This window comes from Lactuca serriola, chromosome 6 (genome assembly GCF_051521515.1).
Source record: "Lactuca serriola cultivar US96UC23 chromosome 6, Lser_US96UC23_V15, whole genome shotgun sequence".
NCBI classification, from domain to species: Eukaryota; Viridiplantae; Streptophyta; class Magnoliopsida; order Asterales; family Asteraceae; genus Lactuca; species Lactuca serriola.
The window spans coordinates 95618896-95646684 of NC_136413.1; the positions used below are offsets into that span (position 1 = coordinate 95618896).

The following is a 27789-nucleotide window of genomic DNA, read 5'->3' on the forward strand; positions in this document are numbered from 1 at the left end:
TCCTTTAAATAGGGCCTAGGGCCGGGAAATTAGGGTTTCATTAAACAGCAAGGACTCGCCGAGTCCATTCCTTGGACTCGTCGAGTCCGGGCGCGAACCCGCGTCCTGATCCGCGATCCCACTCGGCGAGTTTGAGCTCCAACTCGCCGAGTCCCCTCACAAAACTCCAAAAATATAAGCATAAAAGATACCTGGAAATCCGAGCTGTTACATGACACAAGAAAATCGAACGTATAAAATGCAAATGGTATGAACACGTGTTGATTTTCCGTGCACGATTTCTCATGTTTGGTGACATTGCATGTGACAGCTTTTAATGCAGTCTGTCCCGCCGTGAAACCCCTGACTCTCAAGCCTACGAGAGGGGATACCCCTGAAAGGTCCACGCATACATGTTTCCTTCCAACCCATCCAAAAATCAAAACATCAACTGGTCTAAGGGTTGACCTTCCTTATATTTTATGATTTTGGATTAGGTAGGCCTGTAAACGAACTGAACGTTCGGCGAACCGTTCGTGAACTGTTCAGCGGGAAGTTCGTTTATGTTCGTTTATTTAATAAATGAACGAACATGAACAAAAATTATCGTTCGTTTAGTTAAATGAACGAACATGAACAATGATCTCGTTCGTTCATTTATGTTCGTGAACGTTCGTTTACGATGTTCATTTACGTTCATTTATGTTCGTTCGTTTAAGTTTATTTATATTCATCTATATTCAATTATTTTTATTATATTGCTATATTATATGTTCGTTTATGTTCATATATGTTTAATTGTGTTTTTTTTATCTTTGTTCGTTTATGTTCGTTTAGCATGTTCACGAACATAAATGAACGAACATGAACTAAGTAATTTGTTAAACGAACGAACATGAACAAGAAAATCTCGTTCGTTTATCCGTTCGTGTTCGTTTGTTGTTTGACTAACTTAAACGAACGAATATGAACAAGACCTTGTTCGTGTTCGTTTGGTTCGTTTCCAGCCCTAGGATTAGACCTTTAATACAAATAATTTTTTTTGGATTATCCTACTTCTGAAATTGTATAAGGGAGCTGATTTTTCCACATGGTATTTTAATTCATCCACTGGAAAACTAAAAGGTGGACATTTTTACCCTTCACTCTATATTTTAATTTTTGATTTTGGAGAGATAGAAACGTGATCTATTGTATTTTTAACTTTTGATATTAAAGAGATAAAAACGATTTGTTTCCAAACTACAAACAAAACGAACGACGTCCGAATTCTTCCTTGTTCTGTGTTGCTGCTCTGCTGCATCTTCCTCTCTGCTCAAAAGGTATGTTAACTTGAATCATTCCTAGAATCTGTTAAAACCATGTGCTTCATCATCATTGATTACATAGAATAAAAAATAATAAAGAAACGATTTTTTTAACCCTAAACTACTCATGATTATAAGATCCTTCATCTTCTAAACAAGAGAGATAAATTAGTGTGTGTTTGTTATTGAGTTTAATTTCTCAAAGAAACTTTATTTCTTCCATTAATTTGAGTATCGATCCATATATATATATATATATATATATATATATATATATATATATATATATATATATTATATATATATATATATATATATATATATATATATATATATATATATATATATATATATATATATAAAGAAAGCTTCATCATCTATTTGCATGCCTTCTAATGTTCTTTCATGTCACAGTGTGCTGCTAAACTATTGATTTGTTTTATGTTTTTTTTTTATTGTGGGTGTTTGGTTTCTAGTTTAAGCTTTTAATGCAGTTTGGACATTTAAATTGTGTTGATCGCAATATTGTGTCACTTAAGCTTATTTTTGATGATTTTTTTATAATCAAATGATGGCAGAATTTTTCTTCCCAGAGACTTCATTATATGTTTTCTCTTTATTTGCTCTTTGTAGTTAAGTCAAAACAACTTTCTGTCTTCTTTCTTCTTTCCTAACTGATGAGTAAAATATAAAAGCAAAAGTACTCTTTTGACTTCACAACCTAGGTAATTGTTAGTATTATATACATTTTATGTTTTATCTATATTTATTAGAATAGTTGTTGATATTTTACATTTGGTAATTGTAAATTGTCAACTTATTTATATCTTCAAGCATAGATAGCTTAGTTGATGTTTTATTTTCGATTTTTGAATGTAATGTCTGATTATGTTAAAAATGAATGTTAACAGTTAGGAATGGATTCATCAAGTTCTACAATACAAAATGAAGAACTTTATTTAGCTAACTCCAAATTTGATTCATATGATGAACTACTAAAGAGTGTAAGAGATTTTTATTACGTTAAAGGATACGGAATATCTATTCGAGATTCAAGTAAAGACAAATATGTCACTTTGCAATGTGATAGAGGTGGTTGTTATCGAGATAGATTGAGTATTGGAGATAAAAGGAAGAAGAATATCGGATCTCGCTTGATTAATTGCCCTTTTCAGATTGTAGGTAAAAAGGAATATGATGGCGGTTGGATACTTAAGGCAAAAAACTTGTCTCACAACCATGAACCATCTACTAATATCTCTGGGCATCCATCATTTTGTCGATTATCACCAAATGACGTGCAAAGTGTCAAAAACATGACGCTTTCTGGCATACCCCCAAGGCAAATTCTTTCTTCTTTACGTCAAGGAAACCCGAACCTTCCGGCAGTCTCTCGAACTATATACAATCTGAAGGCAAAAATTCGCAAGGAAAACTTGGGAAATCGATCAACGGTTAGTGCTTTATTTGAAGAGTTTGAAAAAGAGGGTTTTATCTATGATATTTTACATAACTCAATAGGGCATATAACCCATTTGTTCATTGCACATCCTTTGTCGATTAAATTGGCAAAAGCTTTCTCTAATATATTTATAATGGATTGCACATACAAAACCAACAAATATAACATGCCTCTCCTTGATATCATTGGGGTTTCATGTTTTAATACATCTTTTTATTCTGGGTTTGTATTTCTGGAGAGAGAGGATGAAGATAGTTACATTTGGGCATTAAGTGTGTTTAAGAAGACTCTTGAAAACCGTGAACCGTCTGTGATTATGTCTGATAGAGAGTTGGCACTAATGAATGCCATAAATATGGTATTCCCAAACACGACAAACCTTTTATGTATTTGGCATATTGAAAAGAATGTGTTGGCAAATTGCAAGAAGCATTTTCCACATACAGAAGAGTTTGATATATTTATGTCAAGTTGGAATAATGTAGCATATTCAACAAGTAAAACTATTTTTGAGCATAATTGGGGTGAGTTTGAGTTGTTTTATCAGACGAAAAAAGTTGCAATCGAGTACATCAAAAAAACATGGTTGCCTTGGAAGGAAAAGTTTGTTAGTGCTTGGACAGAAAATTATTTGCATTTTGGTAATCGGTCATCATCAAGGGCTGAAGGTGCTCATGCGAAACTGAAACAATATCTACAAGTATCTACAGGTGGCTTTCAAGATGTTACCAAAAACATTTTTCTTGCAATCAAACATGAGTTCAATGAGATTAAAGTGAAACTCGCAAGTGAGAGAATCCAAATTCTTCATAATTGTGATGCACCTGTTTTTAGAGAACTTTTGTGTCATATATCTCATTTTGCATTAAAGGAGATACATATGCAATATGAAAAAAATAAAAAAGGGTAATATTTACAATGCTTATAGTTTTACATTGTTGCACAACATTAAGTTTTACATTAACCTTTAATATATTTTTGGTTTTTAGGTACAATGACTCCTTGCACCAGTCATTTTATGGCAACCATGGGTCTTCCTTGTGCTTACAAGATAAAACATTTAGAAGGAATGAAACTTTCATTAGATCTTATTCATCCACATTGGAGGATTGATACGATATGTTTGAATTCAGAAGATGATTTACACAATGATGGAGCCAAGGAATTTGATGAGTTGCTTAGTGAGTTGTCTTCAAGATATCAAATATGGCCTCAAAGTAAGAAAGAATTTGCTAATTCTATGATTACTCAACTTCTAACTGAATCTGATATATTATTTGAGCCTTTGATTCGCCGACCAAAGGGTAGACCTCCAAAATCAAAAAATAAAAGAGGAATAAATTCTACCGCACGAGACCCTTCAAGATTTGAGTTTGTAGAATCATCACAAGCACAAAAAGATTCAAGTTCTACCCATGTCGTGCAAATGATCAATGAAGTGTATGATAATGTTGGTCATGTAAGTCATGAAAACGACTTACTTGATCTAAATTCATATCCCACTTTTTCAAGTGATGATATGCCATATGAATAGTTTGATTATTTGATATGCATTAGGTGTGTTTTTTTTTTTGGACAACATTTTATTGTTATTTGATTTGTATTGGGTTGAAGTTGTATTTTTTGTTATATAGTTTACTATATAATAGTTTTATCTTTATAACATCTATTAATAAAAAAAATGCATGCGTTAACCTTCACTGTAAGTATAAATAGGAGTGTACCCAAACAACTTTTAGTTCCAAAACTTCTCTTATTCCATTAAACAATATTAATAGTTAACTGAATTATTGACGTTGTAGAATCATTAAACTACTCTTATTCCAATAAACAATATTAAGACTTAATTGATTTATTGACATTGTAGAATATTTTTATTTTTAAACCTTGTCGGTGTATAACAACAAAGTGAGTTTAATATTTACTAAAATCCAATTCACCACAGTTGGTGTAAAAAATAAATAAAAGCAAAATAAAATGTAATATATTATATTGGTTAAATATTTTCAAGAAAGATATATAACTGGGAGGCAAGATAACTTTTTAAATTGTTGGAAAATATATTTGGCATTGATCACGTAAAAAAGGGATGTAAAGTTTGGAAAGATCTTTCTTTGTTTTCATTACTCTAAATTAAAATTAAATTATATTGATTAAGGGTAAAATAGTCCATTCATTAATTATTCCTTGGAAATATTAAAAGTCTTCCTTGGAAATATCGCGTCCCATTATATAAACGCACACAATAATAGACGAATAAAAGTAAATTAATCACAATCCAAACAATATCCTATTGTTATTCCGAAATCTTATATCTAACAAAATAAAAATAATTTCTATAATATAAACATTAAATACAAACATTTTTTATTTTCTTTATGTGTTCAAGTTGATTTACCATAAATATTCTATAAGTAATGAAGGTAAAGTTAAACATAATGGGATTCATCGCGATGCTCTCCCACTCTCCCTCGAAAACCATCAAACAAAAAGTCATGTCCGTAATTCACGACTCAAAAGAACTCCATATTATCTTCCAAATCCATGCATTCCTTCTAAAAACTTCCTTACAATCCGACAACTTCATCATCACCAAGCTGCTTCGGAACTTCTCTTTGAATTCTTCAAACAATTTGCTTTATGCCAGATCCCTTTTTGACGAAATGCCATGTCCAGACACATTTCTTTGGAACACCATGATCAGAGCTTACTTAAATTCCGAAAACCCCGACGAATGTCTGTCTTTATTTCACCAGTTGCGTCGCCAAGATCACCACTTTATAGACAGTTTCAGCCTCTCTCTTGTGGTTCAAGCGTGTGGGAGGTCGGGTTTTCTTCAAAACGGTCAAACGATACATACCCAGGTATTGAAACTTGGTTTTGGGAATGATCTCTTTGTCCAGACGGGTCTCACTGAAATGTACGTGAAATTCGGGTGGGTAGAATTTGCGAGGAAGGTGTTTGGTGAAATGAAAGATCCAGACTTGGTTTCGTATAATGTAATGCTAGCTGAGTATGTGAGGATTGGGAAAATAAGTTTAGCACGCCAACTGTTTGATAAAATGTCTCAAAGAGACTTGGTTTCATGGAACATCATGATCCATGGTTATGCCTCACTTCCCCATGGAGATAAATATTTGGTTTCTTGGAGCAAGCAGTCTCATGAGGCTTTGAATCTCTTCCATGATATGCAATTAGCTAACTTTTTACCTGATAAAATCACAATTGTGAGTGTGTTATCCGCATGTGGAGATTTATGTGCTTTAACTACAGGCATGAAAGTTCACAAGTACATAATTCAAAACCGAATCGAAATAGACATAAAGCTTGCAACTTCCCTTGTCAACATGTATGCAAAATGTGGAGATATAAACACTGCATTGAAAGTTTTCAATGGCATAAAAAAGAAAGATGTGTTCTTATGGAGTGCTATGATCATGGGGTTTTCAAACCATGGGTATGGCGATCTTGCACTCGATCATTTCAACAATATGATAAATGAAGGAGTTAAACCAAATGGTGTCACCTTTATAGGTGTTTTAAGTGCTTGTAGTCATATTGGTTTAGTGGATAAAGGGTGGGAATACTTTAACTCCATGAGTGATGTATATGGATTAACACAAGAAATGGAACATTATGGTTGCATGGTTGATATTTTGAGTCGTGCAGGACATTTAGATAAAGCCAAAGATTTAATCATGAATATGCCTTTTGAACCGGATGTGGTGGTTTGGAGAGGGCTTCTTGGGGGATGTAAGATTCATAAAAATGTTGAAATAGGTGAAGATGTTAATAGGAAAATAATGGCACTAGAAGGTTATGATGATGGAAATTATGTGTTGTTATCCGATATATATTGTGAAGGTAAAAGGTGGGAAGAAGCTGTAAATGTTAGGAAGAAGATGGAAGAAGTTAGAATACAAAAGTCTCCTGGAATGAGTTCAATCGAGGTTGATACCACACCCAATCAAGATCTAGATTGACAGACATTCTATATCAAAATTCATAATTTTTTGTTCTCTACAGTATCGATATATTGTTATTATAATAATGATTACATCTATACATACAATTTATACATCCATACATACAAAAATTAGTTGGTCAGAATAACCAACGCAACCGATAAGACCAAATATTGTTGTTGATAATTTATAAATGAATGATTAAAATTTATAATTTTTATTCTTTACAAAGAAATGATGAAACTAAAACATATAAAGAGAAGAGAGGAGGTGGATGGAAGTTTGCACCATGTCTAGCAATAAGTTACATGCAAGTGTTCAAAAGCATCAAAAGAAAGAAATGTAAACAAAAAAAAATGTATATAACTTATAACTCTTACAATAATTGCCATTCTAAATGCATAAATCTATCTATAGATCATTGAAGCTCTTTTAACAAACTAGACACCAATATATACCATGTTACATGATTAGGTACAAACCCTTTGACAACACCTCTACTTAAAAGCAAATACGCTTTATCAAACATGCTTTCTTTACAATACGAAGATATCAAAGTATTATAAGTAATCACATCAGGACTCATACCTTTCAACTCCAAAACTTCAAACAGCTTCATACCTTCTTCCACATTTCTCATCTTGCATAATCCACTAATTAAAGTATTATAACTCACAATATCAGGAATCATCCCTGAATTCTCCATATCTTGTAAAAAATCAAACGCCTTTTGTAGTTTTCCAGTTTTAACAAATCCATTCATCAAAAGATTGCAAGAAACAGTAGTTTGATTGAAATCCTTCTCCCTCATCTTCCCAAAAACATCGAATGCTTTTTCAACAGCTCCATCTCTGCATAAAGCTTTTATTAGGCCATTATATGTGATTTCATCAAGAAAGCATCCATGGAATAACATCGTGTCTACGAGGTTAAAAGCGTCATTAATCAAACCTTGTTTAAGAAAAGAACGAATCAAAGTGTTGTAAGTTACAGTATCCGCAACAACACCTTCCAACACCATGTCTTTTTGACACATTCTCAATGCATGTTGAATCATTTCAATCTCACATAACCCAAATATTAGTGAATTGAAAGTGAAAATGTCGCGTTTACATCCATTCATACGCATTTCTTCAAACAAGTTTACAGCTTTATAGACATCACCATACTTACATAACGAATGTATGATTGAATTGTATCCAATTGTGTTTAAACTCAACCCCTTTTGTGACATTTCTTGAATCACCTCACTTGCTTCATCAAATCTTTGATTCTTACAAAATCCATTAATCAAGATTGTGTAAGTGATTGTGTTGGGCTCATAACCTTTTGATTCCATTTCTTTCATCAAATCATGAGCTGAAACCAAATGCCCAGTTTTGCAAAGACCATGAATGAGTGAAGTGTATGTATGAATATCGGGATGACAGCCATTAATGGACATCTTTTCACTCACAATTGCTTTAGCTTCATCAAACTGCCCTTTTGCAATAAACCCGTTTACTAACATGTTGTACATGATGCTATTTGGTTCATGAACTTTAGTAATTAGGGTTTTAGCTTCTTCCACTTGCTTATTTCGACATAATCCATGGATTAGAACCCCATAAGTTAGGGCATTTGGAGTGAACCCACGAAGAAGCATCCTATCCATTAATTTTGCAGCTTCATGGATTCGATTTGATCTACAAAGAGCATGAATAGCATCGTTGAAAGTTTCAAGATCAGGTGTACAACCCATGACTATCATCTCTTCCAAAAGTGTTAACGCTTTATCTACTCTATTATCTTTGGATAATGCGTGAATCAGGGTCTGGTAAACTTTTGAGTTTGGGGCACATCCGTACTTTGTCATGCGTCTAAGGAGAGTACATGCGGAATCAACTTCGTTAATGGAGCAATGTGCTTTCATTACAATCGCAAAACTGAAGACATCAGGAGGGATGCCTCTTTCAAGCATTTCGTCGAACAATTTGGGTGCGTCTTTGAAGCAACCTCCTTGGACGAGTATATCCAGAACGGCGTTATACGATTTGGAGGTCGGTTGACACAAGAAAACGTCTCGCATTTTTACCAAAAGCAATCTCCTGGCTTGACCAGGTAAATCGGCTCTCTGGTAATGCCTCATGATCATAACGAAAAGGGTTTCTTGAAAAACTATCCCTTCGTCTTTCATCTGCATCAACAATCTATCGATGGTCTTGAATTCTCCAACCGCTCCAATCTTATCGATTAATGCGTAATACACGTCGAACGTATGAGCGTAGCCTTTTTGGGTACCGGCGGAATTGAATATTTCAAGTGAAGTTGATACATCAAGTGGAAGGTGAAGTAATTTTTGAAGCTGAAGTGGGGTGATTCTATGGAGCGATTCCCTGAGTTGTTCAATGTCGAAAGGTTTAAGCAATTTCCCCCAATCGGTTTCAGACTCTGAACAACTTCCATTGCCGTTTGAAGTAGAAAATGGATAAATTTGGGTTTTGTTTAGAGATTTTAGGATTTGGAGAAGATGGGTTGATGAAAAACTTGATCTTTTCAACATGATTTGAAGGATTGACATGAAAATGCGTGTGGTGATGATAGTAGGATCGCAGAGAGCTCATATCTGGGTCGGAAGCGAAGAACACCGTAGTTGCCACATCAACTGAAAACAATATTCCAACATCTTCCTTTGTTGTTAACGACTCCAAACATAATATAGAGTAAAATTTCATTTTTAAATAATGAGACTTTCACAAATCTATTGATAATAGTTATTAATTTAAAAACCAATTCATAATATAATTTCTTTTACAAAAACAAAAAATTATCATCTACAACTACAAGTACAAACAACACAATTTAGAGATTTATTTCAACGCCTACTCATCAAAACCACAATAATTATTCTTGTAAAACCAATCAAGTTAATATATTTCTTTTATATAAACAAAGCAATGTAAAAATCTATTGCAATATCTTACTTTCAAAACCACGAGAGGTATAAATCATATAAAAGACGACAATGGTTGTCCATCACTTCCATGTAAATAGAAGCCATCTTAATGGAATCATTTTAATTTTTGGAGAAGATGAACATTGCATCATATTTTTTTTTGTAGCAAACGATTATTCTTCTAGCAACAGAGAAGTAAATCTGACATACTATGCCCCATTAGATATTTGATATAAAGATGTAGTGCTCACAAAATTTTCAATCCATTATGGAATTAAACCTTTTATATAACTAATGGGACTCAAACCCTTAGACCATTTTTGCCGAACCCAGCTATGCACTAACAACTGTTGATGTATTTTTTTTATATGAAATTAGTAACATTAATATATTTCACTTTCTTATAATAAATATATCCATTGAATTTTGGTTTGTAATTTCCATACAACATCCCATTAAATATAGAAAACACGTACGTAAGTTTTTATACAATACAATTCAAGGGTTGAATGTCAGGAAAGAGTAAGCACGTTTTACAGATATTCCATGAATGAATGAGTAAATTGACTATAAGAATGAGCCACATTGAAGGTTATGTGTTTCCAGAACATTTCTTGCAGACTGTTTGACCTTTTGACCAGTCAAATAATGGTTTCTACAAACAGGCATGTACACGTCAGCACCAGCCACTACTTCTCTCTCTGTCTCCTCTGTTTTCCTTAAAGTAAAAAAAGCAGGCTTCCCACACACCTCACATCGTGCCTTTAATTTCGTTACAGTATCTGCAATCGGTATTATATCTAGCACCCCAAAGCTCCTCCTGAAAAATACCAAATTGAAAAAATAAATAATACAAATAAATGAATAAAATAAAAATGTTGAATTACCACAAATGGAAAAAAATAAAAATTACCGCAAATAATCACCATCCAAGCCAGCAACAATTACAGTTTTGCCATCATGGTCAGCAGCTTTAATGCAGAAATCATACAAGTCTTCAAAAAACTGAGCTTCATCAATTCCAATCACCTCTAGCTATCATCACATTATTAAAAAAAAAAAATCATTAAACATCTACCAAAAGACTAAAAATTACTCCATTTGTTTTGATTTAAGGTAAAACTAAAAGAGGACAAAAAAGATGAAGAAAATAGAAAAAGACAAGGGCAAAATGGTATTTTTTTCAAAAGTTTATGAGCCGAGATGTTAAATCAGACGGCTCAAAACTAGAAAGGTAATAAAAAAGCAAAATACGGACGAAAAAGGCGAAAAATATTCTTTTTTTGGACCATATCCAATAAAGTTGATATAATACAGGGACTAAAAGTGTAACTAACCTTATGATAAGCTTCAAGACCAATTCTTTCTTTGAATGATGATAAAGCTTCAAGTGGCCAACATGAAAGCTTCTCCCCATCATGTGTCACAATTGAATCCAATCCATATCTTGTATCCTTACTAGACTTTATAACAGCTGCATTTCTACACACAAATATAAACATTAATCACACTACTACAGCTAACAACAATTCAAACTAATAATTTTCCTCAACCAAAAAAAAAAAAAAAGATCCACATCAGCTAATGAACTCACAAAAAATTTATGCTATCATAAAAAAATATGATACTTGCTGGAAGAATAACCCTTTTGATCAGAAAAAGTAGCTAGAAAGAAATAGAATCTTTTAATATACAATTCAAATCCTTGATAACTTCATATATTTTATCAGTTTCTTCATGCATGTTATCCCCCATAAAGAAAAAATGGACCTTTTTTTGAACCCCAATCATGCTATAACCAGGCTCCTTTTTCATCCCCAATTCCTTCAATCCACTCCTAATCTCAGCAACATTATCCCACTGACTAAAAGTCGCATAAGCATTAGATAAAACCACATATTTACCAACATTATCACTTTCCAATTCAAAATACTTTTTTGCTGCAATTTTCACCATATCCATGTTTCCATATACCTTACAAGCTTGAATAAGTGCACCCCATATCACTGGGTGGTCTTTACATGGTGCATTTTTTACAAACTCAAAAGCTTCATCTAACCTTCCTGATCTCCCTAAAATGTCCACCATTGCTGCATAATGCTTTTCCCCAGGGGTAATCACGTAATTTCTTCTCATTGATTGAAAATACTCCCAGCCCTCTTTTACCAAACCTCCATGGCTACAAGCGGAAAGAACTACAAGAAAAGTAACACTGTTTGGTCTAAATCCTTCGTTTATCATTCTATGGAAAGCATCTAATACCTCTTTTACCCTTCCATGTTGTCCATATCCAGATATCAAGGAAGTCCATGTAACAATATTTTTATCTGAGGCCTTGTTGAATACTAAATGTCCATCGTATGGACAGCTGCACTTGAAATACATATCGATTAGGGCACTATTGACTACAAGATTTCCATTTATTTGGGTCTTGATCATAACCCCATGTGCTTGTTTACCCTGTTCTAGTGTTGCCAGGGTGGCACATGCCCTAAAAACTGAAGAAAAAGTGAACTGGTCAGGTGTTAAACCATTTTGTCTCATTTTGTAATAAAAATTCAAGCCCTGTTCTTCAAGACCCTTTTGGACATAACCTGAAATCATGGCGTTCCATGAAATCACATTTGGGATGAGTAATTTCTTGAAAAGAATGTGGGCAGTGACTAGATCGCCTGATTTTGCATATAATATAAGCAACTTGATGTTTAGGTACTCATTGGGAACAAAACCAGATATAATCATTTGTGAATGGATTCTTTTCCCAAACTGATAATCTTTTTTGAATATGCAATCTTGCAAAAGAAGGGAGTAAGTCTCTGAGTCAACTTGGTGTCCTGTATGGCATAGTAATCCAACTGCTTCTGCTAGTCTTCCTGAAAAACATAGATTCTTCAATGTTTCATCCATGTTGAGGAAGCCCTTTGAGACCTTATCCTGAAATCTGGGAATATCTTACCAGTGATAATTGCATTCAGCTATTGGAACAGAAAGCAAGGAGAAATTTACGAATTTAACATGTGAATCGATTGAACATTCAGCTATAATTTAGATTGAATGCAAAATATGAAGATGAGGTGAATTTATTCCAGCTTTTGATGATGTTGTTGGAGCCATTTTTGCTTTACTAATGATCGACTTAAAAACATTGTTTGGATGAATTGCGACAGATACAGTAAGACATCCATGTAATAAATTCAATGAAGTAATTGAATTAGCAGACTACTAAGGTGAGGTACAAACCTGCCATTAGAGCTTTCAGATTTAATCCGGCGAAGCAAAGTGGTGGTTTTTCCAGCGAACATAGGGCCCACAATTACGTGAATTTCACCCTCAGTTTGGTGGCAATGGCCGTTTTCTTCGGTGATTGGCGAAGAATAAGCTGAGGATAATCTAAGACGACGTAGTTGAGGGAGATAATTAGGGTTTCTAACAGGTAAGAAATTAGAAATGGAAGAAAGCGAGTTAGACGGATTAAAAACAAGATTTGGAATTAAGATCGCGGCTGTTCTTGTTGGAAAGATCAGTGATTTCATCGTTAAGTTATCAGCGGCAGAGCTCAAGATATGGTGTATAATGTAATATGTGAAGACTGAAGAGTAAAACAGGGTTTAGGGTTTTAGGAATTTTGGCGCCGGAGACATACACGCAGCTGCCCTGAAAATCCTCATACTTAAATTTCTATTTCTTTTATTATATCCTTTTTCATTTTACATGTTTACAACGTTTTTTTTTTTTTTTTTTAATTATAATTGTTTTTTTTTTTTTTAACGTTTAACACACCCATTAAAATTTATTTTTGAATTACTCTGTTATCTATAGTGAGACTTGAATCATCAACCCTTTAGTGGATACATATATTTCCAACTAGGTTATATAACCTGTGGAAACCAAGGTAAAAAATTTAAAAACAAATTTGTAAAAAAGTATTTTTTGTATTGGTTTGTTTACTATTTTTTGTATTGGTTATTTAAAATTAATATTAATATAAATTTGTAAAAAAATATATAAATTTGAATGTATGTTGAAGAGAAACACAATGAATCCATGGAAAGGTAAATATGAAGATAACTAAAATGCATTTTTCAATATGTGAATGTTTTATGAAGTGTGAGGGCAAATCATTATTTTTTGATTTGAGGGAGCAATCAAGAAACACCATGTGGCATCTATTAAAGTCTAAAAATCAAATATGGAAACAAATTCAATATTATGATTTACAATGCTATATAAAATATAAAGGGAAATTTCCAAAAAAGTCCTAAAATTTTGGTCCAATTTATGAAAAAGTCTCAAACTAAATTTTATTTACCGAAAAACACAGAATACCGATTAAAACTTCGAAAAAACCCTTTTCGGCCGGTTTCACAGATTTTGCCGGTATTCTGTCTTTTTTCGTTAGTTTGTTCAAAATTTTGGGACTTTTCCAAATACATAATAACCAAAATATTGAGACTTTTTTGAAAATTACCATGAAATTAATGGATATTATTATTGGTTTTTTCCAAAATAGACCTTATATTTATATTTTTTTTCTATTTAAACCAAATGTTTTACTTTTTTCCTAAAAAGACCACATGTTTTGATGATCCTTGTTATTTAGAAAGGATAACCGGTTGACTAGTCAATAGCCAGTATCATATGAAGGCGAGCATATCCCTCCTGCGTTTCTTTTCTTCTACACTTGTCTCTAGGTTTCGTTCATTGCGCTTCAAGATACACAAATTGATATGCAAATCTAGGGCTTTTTCTGAAATCACACAACAAGAAAGCCATGGCATCCAATTCTCAGTTCCAGAAATTTGCGCTTCAAGATACACAAATCGATATGCAAATCTAGGGCTTTTTATGAAATCGCACAACAAGAAAGACATGGCATCCAATTCTCAGTTTCAGAAATCACACAAGAAGGCTATGACATCCAGGAATCACTGAAGTAATTTCTTTTCTCGATCTCACGCTTTGTTCAGGTCGATATCCTTCCGCTCCACTCACCAACTCCACAACTATCTACGTTCAACATTCCTTATTCTCAACCCTCAGGTTTAATTTTTGAATTCCCCTCTTAGTACAAAAACTTTTGAGTTTGTGATTTGTGCATTTCAGGGAAATATGTTTTTCGATTTTGTTTGTCTTCTTAGCTCTTGATTTGATCTTTTGGAGTTATGTGTTAATTGATGTTGATTCAGGAGAACATGTTGATTCATTTTACCAAACTACCCTTAAGAAATCTAATAGAAAACAACGACAGAAGAAAAGAAAACCAAACTTATATCACTTTATCAAATTGCGTTTTTTTTAGTATGCACAAATCTAATAAAAAGTTTGTTTTTTTGTATGAAAACTTTGTTATATGAAACTGAATTGATGTTTATTGATGTTAATTCAGGTTTATAAAACTGAATTGATCATTTTTTGCTTGATTCACCAACTTGTTAGTCCTCAAAAATGTCATCTTCTTCAAGCATCAAGAGCATCAGAAGTAGAAGGATAGTAAGGAGCGGTGGAGTTGACTTGTGCAAGTGTAATGAAGAAGCTCCTATCTTTACATCATGGACTGAAAAGAATCCTGGTAGAAGATTTTATGGATGTCCAAATTACAAGGTAAAATGTTTGTAATTTTTTTTTTTGTGGATGTCCAAATATAAACCTGAACTTATACCATGTAGTGATATAATTGATCATTCTTTGCATTGTACTGAAATAAAATTATAAACCTGTCACTTAAATAAAATTATATTCTTTGCAGGATGAAAGTATGAATTGCAAATATTTCACGTGGATTGATGATGAACTTACAATCCAAAGGTACAAGGATCTACTCTTCAATATGAACCATGATATGAAGGGTATGGAAGATAAGATCAAAGAATTAAAGTTAAAGTTGAAGAAAAAAAACATGTTTGGAATGTGAAGAACGAAGAGTAAAATATGTTAGGATTGTAGTATTCTTGGTAGTTGTCTTGACATTGGTCATCTTAAGGTTGTGTTACTTTTGATGAATTAAGGTATGTTAGGGTTATGTTTTCTATCTTAAGGTTGTGTTACTTTTGATGAACTAAGGTATGTTAGGGTTATGTTTTGTATGGCAAGATAGTTGGTTATGTTTTGTATGAGTATATAAGTACTTTTCTATATATGCTATTTTCAGTTTCCAATTTTACCCATTTAAAGTTTACATTCTTTCAATGTTAAAATTTGCAGTTTTGGTAATTTATTATATATATAATTACATATTACATATTATCTAAAAGAGTAATAAATACTAATATATATTTTAACGTTTATTGTAACATAAATAGAAAAATAAAATAAAAAACTGTTAATATAGGAGCTGTTAAGTTAAAAATTGGTTGAAAGTAGAATGTCGTAATAAGAAAAAGACAAAAAGACAAAAAGGAATTTAGAACATAAAGGAATTTAGAACATAAACAAAGTACACAACATTTAATAGATATTTGAAAGTAGAATGTCGTAATAAGAAAAAGACAACAACGAATTTAGAAAATAAACAAAGTACACAACATTTCATTAACAGTTTACAAAGGGGAATGTTAATCCAAAGTGGATTAGAGTTTCTAAATAACATGTGGGTGTGAACTTGGCGATCATTAACACTTACAAAAAGGCCAAATAATAAGTTACAACAAAAAGACCAAAATGGCCATATTAATAGTATTACACAAAAATACCCCCACCCCCTCTACAAAAATACAATCACCTCTATTCTACTAGTCCAATGTCATTGGTTATGTCCGGTCGAACCAGGTGCAATAGTTTCAGGTACAAAAGTTACATCACCCATTAGTGTTTCTTCAATGCCTTCTACTTCAAGTGTGACATCATCCATTGTTGTTCCCGCTACAGTTTCAGGGACAAAAATGACATCATCCATTGTTCGTAGTTGCACGGGTTCTTGGGTAAAATCATCCATTGTACCCATTAGTTCCTCAATTTCTTGGGAAATGTATCCAGACGCCCGCAAATCAGCAATTGCTTGTGAATATGCACTTGGAACTTTAGTTTTTTTTTTTTTTTGTTTTCTTGGTCTTTTTGAAGTACCTTCAATCTTCTCCACACTTGGCCTTCCTATCTTCTTTTTTGGTTTGGGCTTAGGCTCCTTTGTAGGATTCTTACATGACTTTTTATTATGCCCAAACTGTTGACAATTGTTACACTTAACAGTTCTTTTCCTAGATCTGCAGTCTCCTTTCTCACTGGCATGCTTCTTCCTGTTCACAGTAGGCCTCCCAGGCATCCGCCTAGACATAGGTGGCAAAGGTTTTTCATAAGGAGTCTTTGGCCATAGGTTGCTACCATTCATAGGTTGTAAAAAAGTAGAATAACTCTCCTTGAGTTTTTCACTTGAAAACCAAGGACTGATGAAATCCTCTGGATTTTGCTGATTGTAAAACATTGTAGCTATTGCATGAACACAAGGAATTCCTGATAATTCCCATAGTCTACATGAGTAGTACCAGGACTATAAATCTACACAGTAGGACTTATGGGTTGACCTTGCCTCAAATACCCCTCCGTCACTTGGTATGACAGACCATGACCTACAAATACATTAAATGTACTTATTAGAAGGTGTAATAGGCCAACACATGTTTCCAAATACAAGCAATGTACTAACCTGTAGTGTTCACCAAATGTTTCCAATTTCGTAATGATTGCAGGGCAAATAGGAGCCTCCCACATTTGTTGTAGGTTATACATAAAAGAAATTCTCTCCCTGACACTTAAACGTATCATCTCCAACATTGTTAACAATGGCCTTTTTCTAGCATCAACAATCATCGCATTGAAGCTTTCACTAACACCGTTCTCAAAAGCCTCACATGCTCTATCTGTTAAAAAATAAACATACCTGTTTTTCAGATTTACGTTTTTCAGATTTCAAAATTCTATTTTAAGATTTCAGATTTTCAAATTGTTGTTTTCAGATTTCAAATTTCAAATTTTCAGATTGCTGTTTTCAGATTTATATTTTCAGATTTCAGATTTTCAGATTGTTGTTTTCAGATTTCAGATTTTCAAATTGTTGTTTCAGATTTTCAGATTGTTGTTTTCAGATTCTAGATTTTCAGATTGCTGTTTTCCGATTTATATTTTCAGATTTTTGTTTTTCAGATTTCTGATTTTCAGATTTTTGTTTTCAGCTTTACATAAATCACAACAACCTTATCCACTTTGATTTACAAATTCATCCACTTTGGCTGCATTGGAATTGCTCATTCCTTTGTTCAATCTAGCACAATCTAGCACATCAACAAGGGCAAAAACGTCCAAACCACAAATGTTAAGTGCAGACACCAAATGTTAAGTGCTATTTTAAAGTATAAGGAACAAATTTAAGTAAAAAGGAAAATGAAATACTTACCTTGACAAAAGTAAGCACGACTCCATGAGCTTGGGTTATGGGACATTACGTATTCATATGCACCCACATCTATAGCCTTCAATCTCTCCATCACAGATATGAATTCAGGTTCGACAGTGCAACCAGCAGCAGCCCAAAATAGATCTTTGTACTCTTCTCCTTTATATGACTTCTTAAAGTTTGCGTATATATGGCGAACACATTGTCTATGCTTCACATTTGGAAAGACCTCCTTTACTGCTTCAAGTAGCCCCTAAAAGAATAACAATGTTATTTGACACTTTTTTTATGAAAAAATGGACAAGAAAATTTTGAAATTTATGACATAGGGGACAAGAATAACAATATACCTTATGCTGGTCTGATATAACTATAAGATCTCCACCTTCTTGTACTCCAACATCCTCACTAAGAAGCTCCAAGAACCATTTCCAGTTTTGCTTGTTCTCAATGTCTACCACAGCCCAACATATAGGATATACTTGGTTATTGGCATCCCTTCCTATAGGTGTTAGGAGTTGACCCTTTACTTGCCCTTTCAAAAAGCACCCATCTAATCCTATCACTCTCCTACATCCAACAATCCATCCTGTTTTCAATGCATGAAAGCATACATAGAATCTATAGAAGTAATGTTTTCCATCAGGATTAAGGTTTACACCCACTTGCACAGTACTACCAGGGTTGGATCTTTGTATTTCTGCAACATAGTCCCAAATTCTAGCATAATGATCACTAGCCTTCCCTTCAATCATCACCATTGCCTTATGTTTAGCCCTGTTACATTTACTGAGAGATAGGGTGATCTTGAATTTTGTCCTAATGAATTCCCTCAGTTATTTAAGTTTAATAGATGGGTTGAAAACAATCTCCTTCACAAGATGAGAATCAATCCATTGAGGGGATACAAGGTGTCCAAAAGTAAACTTTCTTGAACACGAGTGCTTCTTTTTCATTGACTTTACTTGGACTGTTCTTTCTGTGTTCATCCATGATGCATACAAACGAAAATCACATTTTTTTTGTCTGTATCTCTACCACATCTAGCTACTAACCTAGTACTTTCAAGTTTCTCAAACCTTAGGGGATACCCATGGGCCACAACGTAGTTAATAAGACAATTTTTCAATTGAGAAAAATTTTGATATTGCTCTCCGACCTTTGGTTCCATGAGATTCCACTCTATGGTAGGATCATGGACAGAATTGGAACCACCAATGTCATTCTTGTCATCTTCTAGATGAACTAAATCATCTACATATTCATCTTTTTCACCAAAAAACTCAGATTCATCTTCAAAAAGTTTGGTAAGAAAAGGATCTTTAACAGATTGGAATGAAACAGTTATTACCTTTTCCCTCTCATAGTCCATGGGCATGTCTGACACGAGAATTTCATCTTCGGGATCTTCATAATCAACATATATTTTTTTTGTGTTTCTTAGTTTTCTTCTTGGCATCGTTGTTGGATGCCATGGCTTTCTTCTTGAGCAATTTTAGAAAAAGCCCTAGTTTTGCATATGGACTTGTGTATCTAGAATCGCAACAATGAAACCTAGCGACAAGTGTAGAAGAAGAGAAGTGACGTATAATGGAGGGGATAAGGTACATGCATACTTGATACCTTGATACCAGCTATTGACTTAGTCAACCGGTTATCTCTTCTAAATAACAAAGATCCTCCAAAAATGTGGTCTTTTTAGGAAAAAAAGTAAACAATTTGGTTTAAATAGAAAAAAAGTATAAATATAAGGTCTATTTTGGAAAAAAAACCCTATTATTATTAACAAATCATTTATAAACATAAAAAATATTTTAATTATAAAAAAGGAAATACATTTGTTGCTAATTTCTAGGAATAAATTGGTAGTGTAAGTACTCTATTGTTTCCTAACCACTCAAACTCTCTACATTCTTCCTAAGCATTGTTGTAGGTATGATGGTGAGATCAACTTAGTTAGCATTCCTCTAATGTTGGTGTTCCTATTGTGCTGTTTAACCTAACTACAAACCAACATTTATACCTTACATGTTAACAACTATCGGTTAACACACATCTATAAAATGTGAAAAGTGAAACGTGAATGATAATTTATATGGAAACAAGTGAAGGGTTATTATCTATTTAAATTTTCATTCAAAATTTACTTTTCACTATCGATAGATGTGTGTAATTTTATGGTTGTTACCGGGTAATGTTTGGAGGTTAGATGGTAATTAGGTTAAAGAACATAATGAAAGATCTATATGTTCATGTAATGATATTTTATAATAATACGTGATCATATAACATCATGCCTAATAGCAAGTAGACACTTATTGATTGTGTATTAATAAATATTATCAACTCTTGTATTGTAACGACCCAAAAATCACGACTAAAAATTTCTTTTGAAATATTACTAAAATCATATTTATAAAAACATATCACCGGTCATAACATAAATTCAGAATGTTAATTTCGAAACCTATTCTTTTCATCAGAGTAAACATCCCAGGTTGTCTAACTATGGTGTGTGCACTGCAATCTTCCCGAGCTCCTCCTTTGAAAACTGAGTACCTGAAACCAAAAACTGAAACTGTAAGCACAAAGCTTAGTGAGCTCCCCCAAACTACCACATACCATACAATAACATATAAACAACTACTGGGCCTTGCCCACTGCATCGGACCGAAGTCCGAAAACTAACCAGGGTCGAGCCCTCTGCATCGGACCGAAGTCCGGAACTAACCAGGGCCTTGCCCTCTGCATCGGACCGAAGTCCGAAAACTGATTGGGACCTTGTCCCCTGCATCGGACCGAAGTCCGAAACTAACTGCATCAGAACGAAGTCCGGAACTATCTGGGACCTTGTCCCCTGCATTGGACCGAAGTCCGGAACTACTGAACATAGCATGGCATAAACATATCAACTAGCATAACAACATATACTACATACTGCATCGGACCGTATCCCGGAACACCTAACACATAAATCCTGCATGAGCCACGAAGGCATCAAACATACTAGCTACTGCATCGGACCGAAGTCTGGAAACTACTGCTAACTAAACGGGCCAACATTGTGGCCTTAGACCCGTTCCTACTGGAAGGAAAAATCACCTGCACTGCTGAAGTTCTTGCTGATACCCTTCTGACTGCTATCTGACAACTCCTGAACTGCTAATCCAATAACTCCCTGATCTACTAATACCAAAAATAACACTTAGTCCCAAACTGCCCTCCAACAGTCAAACTAAGTCAACTCTGGTCAAAGTTAAAGTACTGGTCAAAGTCAATCCTCCAGATTGACTATACTCGCCGAGTTAGCCCGTTGACTCGTCGAGTCCTTGCACTCTGAAAATTCTTAGAACACGACTCAACTCACCGAGTCACCCCAAGACTCGCCGAGTCTAACGATCTCCGAGTCCTATCCTGCTCAACTCACAGAGTCACGTCCCGACTCACTGCTTCGAGGCTTAACCAGAAAAGGTTTGAGGTTCTGCGACCAGACTCGCTGAGTCCAAGAACAGACTCGCCGAGTCCAAGGCAATCTTCAACAGACTCGCTGAGTTGTTCTTCCAACTCGCCGAGTCCATGCTCATGTTCATACAACTCGCTGAGTACACCCATGTGACTCGCCGAGTCTCTTCAGTTCTTAATCCATACAGTGGCTTTTCGAGCCATGCAGGGGCTCAAATCCATAGATCCATTCCTCTAGATCCTAACCCCCATATAAAGTGGCAAACTTTACGTGTAACCAAGGAGTTATAGGCTTAGAACACTCTAGGGCTAGGGTTTGTAACAAAGGGGCTTCACCAACAACTTATTGGCCTAAACTTTATGACTTTCTGGATTATTACCAACCTAGATATGAGGTAGCAACCTCAGATCTACTCCAAACTCAAAATAGATCTCATCCATACTCAAAATGCCCAAATCTCAAACATAAGGTAGATCTAGATGCACAAAAGCCCAAGAAACAGACTATTACCTCAAATGAAAGCTCCAACTGAAGTAAATCCCAGATCTACACCACTCCTTTGCAGCAAAGCCCTTGATCTTCAAGCCCCTCTCCAAGATTCTCCACTCCAAGGCTCTATTCTCTCAAATAATAAAGGCTCACTCAATTCTAGGGTTTCTGGAACTCAAAAGGGGAGTAAAGAGGCTGAGTGTGGGTTATAATGTGCTTTATAGAGGGCACAACCTCTGGGATTAGGGTTTTTCTTGCCCAAACTAGACTCACCGAGTCCACTCACTGACTCACCGAGTCGGTCACTTACTCAATGACCCGGATCCCGCTCCGACTCGTCGAGTTCCTCCCTGGACTCGACGAGTTGACTCTTGACTTAGAGCTTAACCTTTCTTTTCTTGGTCTTCCTGATTCTGGGTGTTACATGTATTGGTCACGCATAACAGAGTACTTCTCACTATGACATCCACAACGATACATAGGAAAAACATAGAGACTTTGAAGTGGTCAACAAATAATAAAGAAGTAGATATTCGACCATTCTATTCCTAGAAATTAGCAACAAATGTATTTCCTTTGTTTATAATTAAAAAAATATATTTATAAATGATTAGTTAATAATAATATCCATTAATTCATAGTAATTTTCAAAAAAGTCCTAATATTTTGGGTATCGGGTAATTTTCAGAAAAATCCTAATATTTTGATCAAACTAACGAAAAATGACAGAATACCGGCCGAAAAGGGTTTTTTCGAAGTTTTAGCCGGTATTTTGTGCTTTTCTGTAAACAAAATTAGTTCGGGACTTTTTCATAAATTAGACTAAAATTTTAGGACTTTTCTGGAGATTTCCCAAAAATAAAATATTAACATATTAAAAAATGTAATAAAAAAAAGAAAAAAAAAACATAATTGTTTGAATTTAAAAACTAAGAAGCATTTATAAATTCCTAAAAACTTCCTTATACACAACATTGAAAGTTTTGTTTGTAAGTCTACCATCCTTATCTAAAATTAACAATTTCAATCATTCTCTACTTTGAACTCTAGATAAGACAACATACAACTGTCCATGTGAAAAAACAGGATCTTTGAGATACAGACCAACCTTTGATAACGATTGCCTTTGACTTTTATTAATTGTCATTGCAAAACATACTGCCAATGGAAATTGTCTTCTTTGAAATTTGAAGGGAATTTTTTTCAGATGGACTTAAAGACATTCTTGGAATAAACATTTGCTTTCCAATATTACTTCCAAATATGATAATTGTCTCAATAACACGTTTGCCTAGAGATTTCACTTGTAGTCTAGTGCTGTTACATAAACCATTTTTCTGATCAATGTTTCTTAGTAACATAACTGGAACACCGACCTTTAAAATTAACTTGTGATTTGGCAAACCTGATACTTTAAGAACATTTAAAATACATGGGGAGTATAAATTGGGATCAAACTGATCATGAACAAACTCTGATTGGAATACACTATCTGAACTTAAATATTCTACTTCGTCTCTGGGAAACAATGCTAACAAACGATCATTGATTTTTGGACAACTTCATTTTTGGGAGCTAGTATAGCTCTTTTTTGAAAATAACTTGTAATGTTGAATTTTTCCAAGATTGAAGGATATACAAACTCAATTAATGAACCTATAGGATCATGTGGGTCATTGATGAGAATATCATCCGGAACATCAATAATTGCTTCACCATCGTTCGAACCACCAACTTTTCCTTTTCCTATATCCAAAAGCCAGTTTGCAAAATTATGTATTTTTCGAATATCAGATGGATCCCTTCCAACGTTTAGTCTCATGTTCATTGTTAATCTATGGACTTTGCATTGTTGCCATATATATGAAGAACTTAAAGAAGCATTAACGATATTTTTTCTACTACCTTCTTAAACAACAGGTAGAATATGTTTGAAGTCTCCTCCAAAAACAATTGCTTTCCCTCCAAATGGAATTTTTGAGTTGCTTGACTTATCAAACTTACATACATCTTTCAGAGCTCGATCTAAAGCTTTAAATGCATGCGTGTGGACCATAGGTGCTTCATCCCAGATAATTAATGAGCTTTTTCTTACTAATTTGTTGAGTTCGCTATCAGGCGGTATCTTACAAACAGAATACTCCGTAAGATTCAACGGAATTATAAACCGAGTGTGTGTTGTCCTACCTCCAGACAATAATAATGATGTAATACCACTTGAAGCAACCTTTAAAATTATATCACCATTACATCTAATTGCTGCAGATATTGTCTTCCAAAGAAATGTTTTGCCCGTTCCACCATATCTATACACAAAAAACACACCTCCTTTCTTATCATTGGTCAACAATGAAGATGTTATTCAACCATGAATGATTTTGAATAATATTATTGGAATGAGCAAATAAACAGATTGTCCAATTCTTTAATCAATGAAGATGCTATTGGAATAACAGATTTTACCATTTCATCCATCAATATCATCTCAATTGCTTTGACAATAGAGGGGTTAACATCTGAAATTGATCTCCATAGCCAGATCATAGACACTTTTAATGTATAATCATCCTTCATACTGTCCAATTCTTTAATCAAAGTGATGTTTCTATCTGCCATTGTCACTATAACAGAAAGATAGATATACAATAATAAGAAAAACAATGGAAGAAAATTACAATTATGCAATAAAGTATAAGAACAAAATCAATAATGCAATAAAGTATATTCAAACATTCAAACAAAGAAAAGATAACTAAAAGACACATAAAAACACAAACTATATACCACTGTATAGAAATTTACCATTATGTCCCTGGACTATTAAAATAAACCATTTTCAATTATTAAAACACATAAAAATACAAACAGTTTACAATGATTCAACCAACAGTTTAAGCATGAAAGATTCTGTAAGTAGGTTGCTAGAACATTACTATAATAAATAATTTTGAAAAGAAGCTACTTGCTTGTTTGCATTGGTACCTCATTCATATGTAATTTGAGTGTAAAAGGTGTAAACAAATGGGCGGGGGTATTAGTTTTCATGTGACATTTCTTTAAAGGCTTCCAAGTAAGTTTAGAAGTTTTATTTTCGTTGTCTTACACAATGAATTCACACTTGTCATATTAAGTTTTAATGTGACACCTACCACCAAAGGTAGGTTAACAAATATAAGCAATACTTGGTATAATTACAAAATATTTGTATTAAAAGGGTAATAAAAAGAACATATTCTTGAATTAAATAGGCTTTGCAGGATAAAGATTTCAAATAGTGTGACAATAGTTACAATCCTTTAGAAATTTGAATTGTTGAAATAATATAAGTAATGTTATTAACAAAACATTAGCAAACACCACCTACAGTGATGCTATAGTTTATAGATATGGAAATAAAAGAATGCAATATACACAATGCAACAACCATTCGATCAATAGTAATTTCATGCTTTACAACGCTTTGTATGGAGTGTTTGAAATAAACCAGATATGCAAAACCCACATAAAACAAACCAGATGTGAAACAAATTAGATATGGAAAAATTAAACCTCATAAATAGAAAAGTGGTAGGCAAAAGAAGATTCCTAAATTAACGTCCACAAACATCTCTATCTAAAATTGTGCAACAATACTTTAAATTAGAAGGGCAAAAATTGGTTTCTCTATTGGAATATGAACCAATTTAATAGGCAGATAAATTGAATGAAAAAAGATTTAGCATTGATATTAAATCAAAACTTATTATGAGTATAACAAAGATGTGAATAGGAAATTTAAGTAAATAAATGAATAATCTCACATAAAAATTACTAGGATGCGTCTTACTTACCCCTTGGATATATTTATAGAGAAATCTTTATCTTAACTCATCATTACAAACTAAATCTTTATTTTCTCCACCTTTGAAAATTACAATGCAATAGACTGTACATTTTTTAAGTGAAATGTTACTATATATATATATATATATATATATATATATATATATATATATATATAAAGAAATAAATCTTTGTTTTCACCATCTAATATGGTACACATGACTTTCAGTGCTTATAATTTGGTAACAATGTAATAATTTACTTTAAACCAAGTCTTTATAATATCATCTTATTTAAAGTAAATTGACCTAAATTCTTTTTGAAGTAGAGTGTTAAAATTGAGTAACATTTTGAAACTATCAGGGTTAATATAACAACTTTTAAAAAAAATGTGTGTGCGTTTGTGAGGTCCCTATTTACAAAATTTAACAAAAACTATAACATCGTAAAATTTAAAACAAATTTTCGCATATTAAAACACATTTTCCAAACATATTTATTAACAAATTCCCATTGTATCATAACTTTGTTTCACAGAATATTTCCCAAGATCAAAATACATAAATCCCATGCATGTGTAGGAATCATGCCGACGCCTTCCCGCGATCATCACTGGTACCTGAAACACATAACACACAACACTGTAAGCACAAAACTTAGTGAGTTCCCCAAAATACCACACATAACACATACTAGCCACTCGTGGCTATAACTCTGTGGGCCCTTGGGCCCTAACTCTATGGACCCTCTGGTCCTAACTCTGTGAACCTTCCAGTTCTAACTCTGATATACTTTGTTATACACATGGCATAAATCACACAGAAGTAATGCAGTGCAACACATCACACAAATAACATACAATAAGTCTATCACATAACTCTAGTTACCACTCAAGGTAAAGTATAGTGAGAAGACTCACCTCAGATGTCTCGGTAAATCTCTGACTCGGTAGAAATACAATCTACCCTCCACCTAATCACATAAAGTAATACTCTCATAAATATAACTCTCAGGACTAGACTTAACCCTCTCTTGGCACCCTTAGAAGGGTAAAAGACCATTTTACCCCTCCTTTGGCTCAAAGGCCCTCATTGTTGACCAACCCTAAAAGTCAACTCAAGTAAACGGTCAAACTTTGACCCGACTCGTCGAGTGCACTTGGGCAACTCGGCGAGTCTACACGTGTCCACTAACTCCCTAGTCTCACTTGACATGTCGAGTCCCTCCCCTTGCTCGACGAGTCACACCTGATATGAATCGCGGGGCTACCCCGACTCAAGTCACCGAGTCTCAAGAACAACTCGGCGAGTTCCGCCTTGTACTCCGGTCCCCTAATCCCTCTCTGACTCACTGAGTTATTTCCCCCAACTCGGCAGGTCTACTCGCTGAGTGATTTACGGGAAACCCTAACCCTACTCGCCGAGTCTGCCCTAGAACTCGGCGAGTTCATGCCATGCACAAACTCAATTGACCTCCTGAGGTCAGATCTGTTCCTTTGGTCCATAGATCTAACCTTCCCAAGCCTGATAAACACGTAAAGCTCAAATCTTGACACTCATGGCACATCTACAAGGTTCCACTTGGTGATTTAGCCCCAAAAATAACATCCTAAGCTTATGGCTCCCAAAACAACCCAAAAAGTTCCCAGGGTTAAGGTCTCTGGACCTCTTTGAGTCCAGATCCAAAGCATAAACTCGAGAAGGGACCAATTGTTCCACATATCCATTTTCTAAAGGGGTTAGAAAACCCTAACTCTAAGAATCAACACCAAAACTGAAGAAGGTCCGAATAAATACCTCAAGATGAAGTCTCTGAACTCTAAAATGACCAGAACCGCTCCTCCTTCAGCCTCTTCTTGCTTTGGTCACCTCCTTCTTGCAATCACACCAACAAAATGATCAAAAGTGGCCTCTCCTTCCTCACAATCACTCTAGGCCTCTTAGGGTTTCTCTTTGGGGTTTGGTAGCCGCAAATGACGGCCCTA

At 34.1% G+C, this 27789-nt stretch overlaps 5 protein-coding genes and 1 pseudogene across 6 annotated transcripts; 2 read left to right on the forward strand and 4 right to left on the reverse strand.

Moving 5' to 3' along the window:
• Positions 1–2203: 2203 nt before the first annotated feature.
• LOC145060022 (protein FAR-RED IMPAIRED RESPONSE 1-like) lies at positions 2204–4282 on the forward strand. The gene is made up of 2 exons (XM_079007760.1): positions 2204–3536; positions 3738–4282. Exons 1-2 carry the CDS (start codon positions 2204–2206, stop codon positions 4280–4282), a joined length of 1878 nt encoding a protein of 625 aa, XP_078863886.1.
• An 843-nt stretch (positions 4283–5125) lies between these two features.
• On the forward strand, positions 5126–6773 carry LOC145056545 (pentatricopeptide repeat-containing protein At5g66520 pseudogene; annotated as a pseudogene).
• A 283-nt stretch (positions 6774–7056) lies between these two features.
• Positions 7057–9825, reverse strand: LOC145056544 (uncharacterized). The gene is made up of 2 exons (XM_079004234.1): positions 9677–9825; positions 7057–9357 (listed from the first exon to the last, which is right to left on the reverse strand). Exon 2 carries the CDS (start codon positions 9271–9273, stop codon positions 7132–7134), a length of 2142 nt encoding a protein of 713 aa, XP_078860360.1. The 5' UTR covers positions 9274–9357; positions 9677–9825; the 3' UTR covers positions 7057–7131.
• Positions 9826–10045: 220 nt separating this feature from the next.
• LOC145056546 (thymidine kinase a-like) lies at positions 10046–13307 on the reverse strand. 2 transcript variants are annotated; one of them, XR_013685823.1, is made up of 5 exons: positions 12889–13307; positions 11243–12589; positions 10986–11130; positions 10562–10683; positions 10385–10468 (listed from the first exon to the last, which is right to left on the reverse strand). XR_013685823.1 is itself a non-coding variant. In XM_079004235.1 (4 exons), the coding sequence occupies exons 1-4, from the start codon at positions 13179–13181 to the stop codon at positions 10216–10218; spliced, it is 813 nt and encodes a 270-aa protein (XP_078860361.1). In that variant the 5' UTR covers positions 13182–13307; the 3' UTR covers positions 10046–10215. The 2 variants fall into 2 exon arrangements, 1 of the variants encoding a protein (XP_078860361.1); XM_079004235.1 differs by lacking the exon at positions 11243–12589 and having other exon boundaries at positions 10046–10468.
• A 3080-nt stretch (positions 13308–16387) lies between these two features.
• Positions 16388–18792, reverse strand: LOC145060023 (uncharacterized). The gene is made up of 6 exons (XM_079007761.1): positions 18382–18792; positions 18032–18284; positions 17841–17909; positions 17285–17498; positions 17163–17207; positions 16388–17108 (listed from the first exon to the last, which is right to left on the reverse strand). The coding sequence occupies exons 1-6, from the start codon at positions 18790–18792 to the stop codon at positions 16388–16390; spliced, it is 1713 nt and encodes a 570-aa protein (XP_078863887.1).
• Positions 18793–23119: 4327 nt separating this feature from the next.
• LOC145060024 (uncharacterized) lies at positions 23120–23811 on the reverse strand. The gene is made up of 2 exons (XM_079007762.1): positions 23640–23811; positions 23120–23388 (listed from the first exon to the last, which is right to left on the reverse strand). Exons 1-2 carry the CDS (start codon positions 23809–23811, stop codon positions 23120–23122), a joined length of 441 nt encoding a protein of 146 aa, XP_078863888.1.
• Positions 23812–27789: the final 3978 nt, after the last annotated feature.

What these genes read in the sequence shown, in the direction of transcription:
- LOC145060022 (XM_079007760.1), top strand. Translation starts at nt 2,204, where the DNA reads ATGGATTCATCAAGTTCTACAATACAAAATGAAGAACTTTATTTAGCT. An exon ending in GATTAAAGTGAAACTCGCAA is followed by an intron (nt 3,537 to 3,737) that starts GTGAGAGAATCC and finishes TTTGGTTTTTAG; the next exon opens with GTACAATGACTCCTTGCACC.
- LOC145056544 (XM_079004234.1), bottom strand. Translation starts at nt 9,273, where the DNA reads ATGTCAATCCTTCAAATCATGTTGAAAAGATCAAGTTTTTCATCAACC.
- LOC145056546 (XM_079004235.1), bottom strand. Translation starts at nt 13,181, where the DNA reads ATGAAATCACTGATCTTTCCAACAAGAACAGCCGCGATCTTAATTCCA. An exon ending in TCTGAAAGCTCTAATGGCAG is followed by an intron (nt 11,131 to 12,888) that starts GTTTGTACCTCA and finishes ATTTGTGTGTAG; the next exon opens with AAATGCAGCTGTTATAAAGT. An exon ending in TTGGATGGTGATTATTTGCG is followed by an intron (nt 10,469 to 10,561) that starts GTAATTTTTATT and finishes GGTATTTTTCAG; the next exon opens with GAGGAGCTTTGGGGTGCTAG.
- LOC145060023 (XM_079007761.1), bottom strand. Translation starts at nt 18,792, where the DNA reads ATGGTGATGATTGAAGGGAAGGCTAGTGATCATTATGCTAGAATTTGG. An exon ending in GGATGAATTTGTAAATCAAA is followed by an intron (nt 17,499 to 17,840) that starts GTGGATAAGGTT and finishes ATTTTTTAACAG; the next exon opens with ATAGAGCATGTGAGGCTTTT. An exon ending in GGAGGGGTATTTGAGGCAAG is followed by an intron (nt 17,109 to 17,162) that starts GTCAACCCATAA and finishes CTACTCATGTAG; the next exon opens with ACTATGGGAATTATCAGGAA.
- LOC145060024 (XM_079007762.1), bottom strand. Translation starts at nt 23,811, where the DNA reads ATGAACATGAGACTAAACGTTGGAAGGGATCCATCTGATATTCGAAAA. An exon ending in TGACCCACATGATCCTATAG is followed by an intron (nt 23,389 to 23,639) that starts GTTCATTAATTG and finishes TTAAAGTATCAG; the next exon opens with GTTTGCCAAATCACAAGTTA.